We start from the raw sequence: 11,013 nt of genomic DNA, 5'->3' as shown, positions 1-11,013 counted from the left end.
AGTTTAAAAAAAGTTGTAGTTTTAATTCATGTGATATATATATATTTTAAATTTTTATAACAAGAACGAAATTACTTAAGGGTACTCACGAATGGAACCAAGTCAGTGTAACTTAAATGTAACTTGCTTACAACTTGGTTGTTTTTGAGTGAGATTCAAGCTATTTGAATAGGCTTTTCTCTTTAAAGTTTCGGTTTCACCGATTGTTTCTTATATAGACGACATTCTACGGTATTAAACCATATATAAACTAAAGTTCAACAAAATACAAAATTTACATATACCGTCAAGGCTTGCCAAATTACTCATGAAATTAATTAAAACGAGCAGAGAAGTTCCTAGCAAAAAATTAAAATGGACAATGGATAAACTAAGGCAGTAATCTTCACATTAAAACATATGACCATGAGCAAATTGGTCAAACACTAGATCACTAGTATAGTAATAATAAAAAACGATGTCACTCATCACCAAATAGGTTATAAATATGGAAATATAGCGTGAGCTGAAAAAAGCAAGATTACTCCAATACTCCCACACATAAGTTGTGATTTGACACATGGGTAAGTGACCTTGACCAAACATCAAGCCAAGCCAAAGGTGGATCGAACTCAGTTTGTTTACAAACCGAGCCGAGCCAAGCAGAGCCGGTTTGTTTAGAAGTAAGCCAAATTTTGAGTTAGCTATTTTCGAGTGAGTTTCTTCAAACTTTATTCTAATTTTGTTTTTTGAAAATATTAATCAGATAATTAACGGAAAGAGGCTATACGTTTATTAAACTATTTTTTTTAAAACAAGACGTGTTTAAAAGACTCTCTTTATTATTTGGTCACCAACCCCAGGTAATTTTATTATTAATCTATTTAATAGATTTATCTAGTGTGTTTGTACATTTAATAAGATATATTTGAAATTCACACTTCCAAGGTTTATTGAAGTGGAATAACAACTTTCACGTGTAACAGGAAAGACGTGTCCCCTCTAGAGCAGGGTATGTCTTGCTTTATGTGTTGTTTCTCGTATACAAAAGGGGGGGGGGGACCAACAATCAAACTCCTATATTAAACAAACAAACAAACAACCAACCCAATCTCAAAAGAATTGGAACTCATATTGATTTACAGTTAAATAGTGAATCAACTGTCCAGTGGTCCAACGGTAGATCAACAGTGTCAAACGATCCATTATTACTGTGGGACGAACGTATCGTGTCGTGTCTAAAACAAGTGTTAGCATGCCCAATATGTATTCAATCATTGGGAAATCTTGTTATTCTCACTGTATAAAATTTGCATTTTTCATCGTTGTCGGGATGTCGAAGTGCTAATTACATTTTGCCGATACAAAAATACACTCTATTTTGAATACAGTCTCGAGATCACACATGTATCGGAATACACAAACCGAACACCTTATCGATTATAATAATACAACACCGGTTCGGTCTCAATAGATCACTTGGCAGAAGGTGTTTGAAAAATACAAAATTAAATGAAAACTAAATCGGTTAAAAAAAGTGAATGAAGCAACTATCACAAATTCACCTTATGCAAAAAGTGTGTAGTGAAAAAGGAACTTAAGGGGTGTTTGGGATTCCTTATGTTAGCTCCTTATAGCTTATAACTTATTAGTTATAAGTTATAAGGTGTTTAGAAATATTAGGTTTTGTGAGTGTATAAGGTATAAGTTATAACTTTGTAACTTATACCTTATGTCTTACATAAGTTATAAGGATGTAAAATAAGGAATCCCAAACACCCCCTTAAACTTCCCTTTGCATGAGATGAGTCAATTAGTAAAACTTCAGGTTTGAGTCTTAGTTTGTCTAAGCTTAAACCGGACTCGTTTAATTATAAAGAAATCAACAACCACTTGTTTTGAGTTTTATATTTTTAAGCTTGAGATTGGTTCATTAATAGTTTTTCAAGTTCTGTTCATTTATTATTTATTAAACAAATAATAGGTAAATTCTGTAATTATAATTTCATACATGTAACAAAATATATATAAACTATTGTTATAACAATTTATATATAACAATATTTATGTAACTATATATTTGTTATTTGAAATAGAAATGGTTATATTCATATTAGCATACTTGCTTAGTTTTACAGGTGTGTCAAAAGTAATCAAGCTCTTGCACGTTGAGCACCAATTTAGGTTCGAGTTTTAACTTGTACTTGTCCATTTTGAGTTCTTTACGAGCCGACATGGAGTAACTAATGACCAACTCAACTCCTTTACTCCCTAAAATAAACCTAACCAATTTTTTTTGTCCTTTGTATGAAGTAGTTGAGGATGCCCAGGTAATTATATTTGCCGGAGGTTATATTATAATCATGGCTTCACAAGGAATGAGCATCTACTAATACATTATTGATACCTAATATAATGGAAGTTAATGATTCAACTCAATTAACTCTAATTAATATATGCTAGTCGCCTTTGCCGTCGATTTCAAGATTGAATTCAAACCATTAAAACTTTTACTTATTCATAATTCAAAATTTGTTTATTAGAAATTATTAACCATTTAAAACATACCACATAATATTTACTTAAGAAAGTTGGAAACACTGTTATTTTTGTAACTGTCAATTAACCCTTTAAATGGACCACTAACTAAATTTATCACATTGGGATGCACTCATATTCCAATCCAAGAAAAACCCTCACCAAAGGCCAACGTCCGTGAACACTCGTCTGAAGGCATGACAGTGCGGCAAGATAAAACTCGTTCAGTTCAAATATCCAACCAGTGAACGTCCCCCCCCCCCCCCCCCCCCACCCGGCTTAGTCTCCCATCATCATGTGCCACCAAAACTAAATGATAGGGACATGTCAAACATGAATCACATGAAACAAAAAGTGTTTTCTTTACCACTCTAGTACAGTTTATCGGGAGGAAACACTATTATTGATTCAATTAAAAAAACATGTAGATTAGTTATATGTGAGACGTACACTTCTCATTTAGATGCCCTCTATTGAACTATTTTTGCATATAATTATTTTCTTGCTTAATATACCAACACATGGGTATTCGATATGATATAACACACATTTTTATATACTGTTTTTAAGAGACATACCATCACACTCTTTTTATGTTACTAAAAAGAGTGTAGTTATTAGAAAGAACACAATAATTGGGAAATAGCTAACCTACCCTTGAACCTGCCTCAACATCACATGGTTGTCAAGTAGTCTAACCCAACTCACCCTCCCTAATCCTAATTTTATCCAACATTTTACCAAACCCAAACCCAATTTTATAAAAAAGAAAATAAGAAAAATCATGTGTATACTTTTTTAATTAATAAATTTGATGAGTTGGCTTCAATGTAAAATTGATTCTTACAAGATGCTTGATAACTCATGTGTATTTGTTTAATTAATTAAAGAGAACAAACCTTTTTTATTCATAATGTCGTATTCCCAAATTAAGAATTCAGAATTAATTTGAATACGAGGCTATTCATAGTCCACAGACAAAAGCCGACACATCAATTCATCATATGTCGGATACAAAAGCATGACAGCTTACGTATATGTTGTAAAACGTTTTTAATACAAAACCATATCTATGTTTTAAATTTAGAATAGTAAGAAACATATAATGAATGAATTAGACGTAGTATTGATAATGAGAGAGTTATAGTCTTATAGAGTAAATTATCTGGTTATGCATTACATACAAATTAATGTTTATATTATTTTCATCGACTATTGAAACATTTTACTTATTGGTTTGAACAACGGTTTGTAATCGTATTAATATTTTGATTTGGTTAGGAAGATGCTCATATCAGATGGGATTGTTTGAAGACTATGATCTTTAGAACTGCTAGGCAAAGTTTACGCAGTTTATCAAAGTGGTTTCCTATCATATTTATATGTCACGTGTAAAGATCTCTTAGAAGCTTATTATAACAAGGCTTATTATGAAGGTAAGAGTTTCACTTATAGTATTTCGCAACCAAAAATGAACTTATATTTATATATCTACAAAAGATCCTTAAAATTACATTTGGCAATTTGTGTGATATTAGGAGGGGGGGGGGGGGGGGTGTGGATGTGCTGAAATTTCTCATCACACACCCCACCCAATCAAATGGTGTCACATCATCAACCCCAAATCCATCACATTTGATGGAATTTGATAGGGGTGGTGGTGTGGTGTGTGATGGAATTTGGCTCCTTCCCCCAACGGTCCTATTTTCTTGGAAAACAACCATCACTTGCGTGATGGCCATCACTCACCCCAACCATCACTTGCGTGACAAACCACCGGCGGCGAAGTGGGGTGAACCCATCACGCGTGATGGGTCTTCCTCACGCAGTGCCCCAGGTCCCCTTAGCGGCGCTTGTTTATAAATTACAACTTAAAAGGGTTGGTTGGTGAACATAGAAGGGTTATTTGTTTGAGGTTTGTGTTTAATTTTATCACATGCTTTTAATTTTGTGTCTCAGTTGCAATGTTGCATACATGTGTACCTCTTTATATACCATTATGATAAATATCTTTCATTTTGTATGTTACCACGCACAAAGATTTTTTCGTTATAAGATAAATCTTACAAGTAATGATCAAGTGTTGTACAAGTGATCATGTGAGTATTTAATTGAAGTGCAAACAAAAGTAATAAAAGTAAAGAAAACAAAACTAATAATAATAATAACAAAAAAGAAGAAGAAATAAGCATTGCCAACACTTCTCCTTCCTTGTTGTCTCCCTTCCTAGCCATTCCAGTTATGAAGTTGGACCACATAGTCTTTTCCAGTTTGAATCTTCGATGCTAGCTTCAATTGACATTGTCGTCTTCTAACCCTCCCCTATCACCCCATCTTCATCAGACTTAATTGGTTTTTAATGGTTTGTATACGGTTAAAGGAGGTGACAGTTAGGGCTTAGTTTATGGCTTTGATGGAGATCTTCTATTAATGCTTATGCAATGCCATTAACATTGATCATGGTTAATCCAATTGATTGATCTTATATCAAAATTGTAATTTAACCCAAATCACATGGACAAAATATGTAATTTTTACTCTTAAAGAAGATACAAGAAAAAAGTAAATGCATTTATTTTTTTCATCATAAGAACATTTGACGTTGTAACAGAGCATGACTATGTAGGATCACCGTAAAATAACATAAAATACTTTATAACAAACTACAATAGGAAAACGTTACAAAACAGAACAGAAAATATTACAATGATGATTACAACTAGAAATAAATACACACTATAGAACAAGCTTGTACCCAAGGCTGATATTAAAGACATTTTTAAATATACATGGTAATATAACACAAACCGAGTAAATAATAATTATATTAATCATCATTATATATACTAATGCGTGTTTAAAGTCGATGGAAAAACATATTTTCACTTGAAACAAGTCACTTTCACCAATTTTCCAAGAGAACGTTCTCTAAGATAATCTCTTAAATCAAAACCATTAGCAAATTATTAATTTAAGCCTCACTTGTTTTTTACAAAAAGAATTAAAATTTGAAAATAAAACCTTTTAATGTGTAAGTTTGAATGAGCAGGATGTGTGTAAGTTTGAATGCCTGCTCCCATTATTATATGATAAATAATGGCTTTATTTTTGCACTAAAATGTACCTGGTACAATCCACATAGTACAAACACAGCACACCTTAATTTTTTTATTCAAAAGGGGAATTACAAGCAAATAATTGATGGGTCCATGACCCGACTTAACAACGATATGGATTTGCCAACACTAGCTCTGAATTCATTCCTCATGGACTCATGGGTCCGAAGATATGACCCATTGATCCGACATATTCACACAAGTTCTTTTTTGTCAAAATTTTTATTTTTATAATTTTTTGTCACCCATGAAATTTGATCAGTGTATTAAAAGGTAGAACACCTTATACAAGCATTTGGTATATATTGACACAACTACTCTTACTAGTTACTAACTTACTACTACTACTACCCACAAAGCATTTAAAACCCTCATCCACCCTACCTTCTTATTCAACTTTTCTCTCTTCTCTGAACAATGCCTTGTTAATTCTCACTCCACAAAGAGATCTTATTAGAACAACAAAATGAGGTATATTAGAACAGGCAGTTTCAAGAGACTCTTCTCTATGAAGCGTCAAAGCTTAGAGGATTTGCCAAAAGAATGCATTTTTATGAAGCAAGACTCTTTCAACAATGGTGAGACGGAGTCTTTCAAGAAACCCACATGGAAATGCTTCTCCTTTGAAGAGATTTTTGTTGCCACTAATGGGTTTTCCTCAGGTAATTCAAGAGGACCAATTTCTTTCATATAAAAACTTTAATAGATATTTTGTTGATGTTATTTTTTTAGAAAACATGGTTGGTAAAGGAGGGTATGCAGAGGTTTACAAAGGGGTGTTAGAAGTTGGTCAAGAAATTGCTGTGAAAAGATTGACACAGATATCATGTGATGAAAGGAAAGAAAAGGAGTTCTTGACAGAAATAGGAACACTTGGTCATGTGAATCATCCAAATGTTTCTTCTCTTTTAGGTTGTTGTATTGATTATGGTCTTTATCTCATCTTCCAGTTTTCCTCTAAAGGTTCTGTGGCTTCTCTTCTTCATGGTACTAACTATATATTTCTCTTAACATTTTCTTTATTTCTTTCTTCAAAATCTTCAATGGTTACATTCATAATTATATTTTTAGCTTTTTTCCTTCTTTCAAACTTATCATTATATATATTCAAAAAAAATTTATTATTATTATTATGATTATTTTTTTAAAAAGCACCTAAAGTATATAAACATAGAGAGAATTTATTCATAGCTTGTCAATAAATGAATTGCAAGTGTAAAAATGTCAAAACAAGTTTTTTTAATGTGTATTTAGCAACTATTATTGTGTAAAATATCACATCTTGTATCAAAATGAGAGATTGTTGGCAATATCTGTGGTTATTTTGAAAAACATAATTTTCAAAGGGACTTTGGTACCACCTTGTATGAGATTAGGTATTTGAGTCTCACTTTGCAAGAAAACACACTCACTCATTAAATGAGTTGTAAACATAGTAAAGGACACAAACTACAATCATTATATTTTGTGACGCAGCAGCTGGTCACTATAAATCTTCAATAATTGGCCACTATGTATGTTTAATCACTCCCATTGGAAACAATATTATACCATTGCAAAACATATTTCTATATGTGGATTCATGTTTCTTTGTTAAAAATATGTACTTGAAATGATATTCTTGTCTTATTTGTTTTTGGGTAGATGAGGATTTACCGGTAATGGATTGGAACACGAGGTACAAAATCGCTATTGGGACAGCACGGGGGCTTCATTATTTGCACAAAGTATGTCCAAGGAGAATAATTCACCGGGATATAAAAGCCTCCAATGTTTTGGTCACTAAAGATTTCGAACCGCAGGTACGAAACCAATTGATTGATTTTTATGAATCAAAGTTATGTCTAGCATATATATTTTTAATTTAATGTTTCAAGTTTAGTGTTGTAATAAATTGTATATATAATTACTAGATATCAGATTTTGGGCTTGCTAAATGGCTTCCTTCACAATGGACACATCATTCAATTGCTCCAATAGAAGGGACATTTGGGTAATTTCACTTGTTTGATTTTTTTTACATTAATTATATTGTATTGTATCATGATTTTTTTAATAGCCTTAATATCATTTGTCGACATATGTTCATAGGCATTTGGCTCCAGAGTATTTTATGCATGGCGTCGTTGATGAAAAAACAGATGTTTTCGCTTTCGGTGTTTTCTTACTTGAAATTTTATCTGGAAAGAAGTCAGTTGACGGCTCCCATCAAAGCTTGCATGGCTGGGTAATTTATATAGATTTTACTTTTAAAAACGCCTTGCTCACACACCCACTGATCTACTTCAAAACTATAATATATAAATCGGTTTACATAATATTTATATGATTCTGTATTTGACACGTCAATATTATTCATATGTTTAATATTTGTAAATAAATGATTTTTTTAATAGGCAAAACCAATATTGAAAGAAGGTGAGGTGGAAAAAGTTGTGGACCCAAGGCTAGAAGGTAAATACGATTTGTCGCAGCTTAATAGACTTGCATTCGCGGCATCTCTTTGTATTCGAGCATCGTCCACGTGGCGTCCTACGATGAGCGAGGTATATATATATATTCTTTTCATACTTATTTCACCAGTCAGCAAACATCTTTTAATGTAGGGTACAATTACTTTAATCAAACTTTAATAAAAGAATATATTACTTTAATTCTTTGCATTTATCAAAATAAATTTAAATTTTAAAAGAAAAGAGAACTAAGGCTCGTAAACGATGCATAACATTTGTAAAGGGTGTGAATGAAATACAAATTACATTCGTGAGAATCAATTATTATAGTGTAATTGCGTTATGATATAATTATATAATTACACTATTTAATTCGGATGTGTAGTACAAATTTTTATTTGTAGGTTAACTTTCTCACACATGACCTAACCCCGCCTTTGAGACTCGCAACCGCAGTTAATGGGTTCTGCCCATGCTTTAATTTTTTGTCCAAGCCTATCGGACTAAATCGTAAACACCCTAATTTTAGATACAAACTTATAACTACATCAACTTTTTTTTTCCCTCTTTTATTTAGTTGCTGTAAATAAAATTTACATAGTTTGTAAATCTAATATTTGTAAAAATAGAGCTTTTCTAATATTAGTGAAAAAATGAGAGAATAAAATATTAATGTTTATTTAATCAAGTTGTAATAAATATATTAGATGGTTGTCATTTTCGATATGACGCTTAAAACTTTAAAGTCCAAGCCATGCACAGGGGACCATGTCGGAGCGCATAGAATTGAAATGTTTTTAATATATAATATTATGAAGTATATGCTTGTCCAATTAGAGATGAATTGAATGTACTTGAAGAAATACAAATCTTTGTCTCTTCATGATTCCAATTAACACCCTAGCATAATATTTTTGTCTGTTATACAACTGTTTTTTAAAAAAAAACTATTATTATTTGAATATGAAAGTTAAATAAAAACAGTTGTACATGTTTATAAAAAAACTATTATTATTATTTTGTTGTACTTGAAGAAATATTAAACTGTGTAATTAGATTTATATTAAACATTAGAAACTATCACATAAAAACTAAAATTTATCTTAAATAAAAACTTTAGAAAGAAAACTAAAATATTAAACTGAGTACTTTGATTATTACAAAATTTTGAGTTTTGAAGGGATAGAAACAATCGTTGTAACTTGTAAACTTGAAAATATTGATTTAAAAGTTATAACATAAAAAAAGATTGTCAACGTCAATCCCACTTTGATGAGATGGTAAGATGGTTTGAATGTAGAACAAGAACTCAAAGGTTTCTTTTTAAAGAGTAACTTTATTCGTTTTAAAAAAAAATAATAAATAAATAAATAATTCGTCTAATTGCCATCTTCACCATCCAAGAACGCCCTGCTTGCGGTGCACGCATATAATGTATAATGTGTGAACCCTCGGGTGGGCAAAAGCGAAATTGCACTAATTTTGACGTTATTTTACCAATATCGTGAAAATAACGTTAAAAGTGGCGGAAGGTTAATCAGGCATCATGTGGTGGCGTTGATAGCCGAAAGACAAGGGTACATGCACCAATCGGTCGGTGTCCCGATGGTTGAGTGTTATGTGTCTTATGTCCAAGGCTTGATGCAAAACTACTATCGAGCCGAGGGTCTCACCGAAAGCAGCCTCTCTATCCCGATGGGGTAGAGGTAAGGCTGTCTACATCTTACCCTCCTCAGACCCTACTATAGCTTTGCTATTGGTGGGATATACTGAGTACGATGATGATGATGACCATCCAAGACCCGTGCGATTGCGTGAACGCATATATGCATTAATAATTTTTCTTGACTTTAGCTTACGTCTTCTAATAATCAAGGTAATCAAGATCATAATATATGATTAAAATATTACACGTATTCAAAGGTGTTCTTGTATGGTGGTTTTGATATAATCTATGAATGTTATATTTCACCTACCTCTAATTCGCCACTTGGATTCAACATAATTCCACAGTATGGTCCATGTGACATACAAAATAGTTATGTCATTAATTATATCAAAACTGACAGTCTTTTAACGTTTTATCCCTTTGGAGAATACATTATTATCGACAATGAAAGACCACCTTAATGTGGTGACATAGTCAATATGGGGATTTTGTTTTCTTCTTCTTCTTTAATTAACTGTTTTTAGCATTAGGGTTTATCTAATCACTCTTTCTGTTTTTATATGAGAATCATAATCTTCCTTTTTATATGAAATATATATTTTAATAAATGAACTTTGCTTTGTGATAATTATAAAATTATTACTAAGGGATTGATTGACGTTGATCCTTGTTTTATAGATTCTTGATGTAATGATTGAAGACGAACTAGATAAAAACCGATGGAAAATGCCCGATGAAGAAACAGAAGAACAAGACGACTTTTGGGGTTTTGAGGATCTTGAGTTTGAATTCTATGACAGTAGTACCTCATCGCCTTCTGTACTAGATTCGGTGTCGATAAAAAGCACTTAGATAGGAAGAACACACAAGGGAACTTATTAGATTGTTCATGTGTATATGCGGTATGCATTGATAATTCAGTTTGTTGATCAGTATATTCAATGGTTCGACACATAATGATATTATTTTGTGAGCCGTACATACACATGGGAACCCCACTAGACTTAATGTACATAAAAGGTTTTTATAACATTGGTATAATATGTGCAAGACTTTTAGGTAATTCACATTTTCATACTTAAAGTTTTGAGAGAGAAAACAATAATGGCATGATGATTTAAGTTGGAGCTCTTTTGTTAGAATTAAAGGGCTCAATCATCCACATCACATGGAGGGTATGCTCATAAGATTGCACAATCATGGTGTGGCTAGTGACCAACTCAGCTTTGGAAGTCCAGCTCATAGTAATAATTCCACC

The 11,013-nt window shown here is 32.1% G+C and overlaps 1 protein-coding gene across 1 annotated transcript; it reads left to right on the top strand.

Annotated features, from left to right (window-relative positions):
• Positions 1-6,021: 6,021 nt before the first annotated feature.
• On the top strand, positions 6,022-10,653 carry LOC143576302 (putative receptor-like serine/threonine-protein kinase At5g57670). Its single transcript, XM_077060424.1, has 7 exons — positions 6,022-6,295; positions 6,366-6,620; positions 7,278-7,435; positions 7,547-7,626; positions 7,725-7,860; positions 8,030-8,179; positions 10,434-10,653. The coding sequence occupies exons 1-7, from the start codon at positions 6,100-6,102 to the stop codon at positions 10,605-10,607; spliced, it is 1,149 nt and encodes a 382-aa protein (XP_076916539.1). The 5' UTR covers positions 6,022-6,099; the 3' UTR covers positions 10,608-10,653.
• The last annotated feature ends 360 nt before the right edge of the window (positions 10,654-11,013 follow it).

The sequence above is a fragment of the Bidens hawaiensis genome, unplaced genomic scaffold, assembly GCF_021521415.1.
Source record: "Bidens hawaiensis isolate Kalapana, Puna unplaced genomic scaffold, B.hawaiensis_p1.1 tig00028055_1, whole genome shotgun sequence".
NCBI classification, from domain to species: domain Eukaryota; kingdom Viridiplantae; phylum Streptophyta; class Magnoliopsida; order Asterales; family Asteraceae; genus Bidens; species Bidens hawaiensis.
The sequence above is the reverse complement of the archived record's forward strand: the minus strand, read 5'-3'. Positions and strand labels throughout refer to the sequence as shown.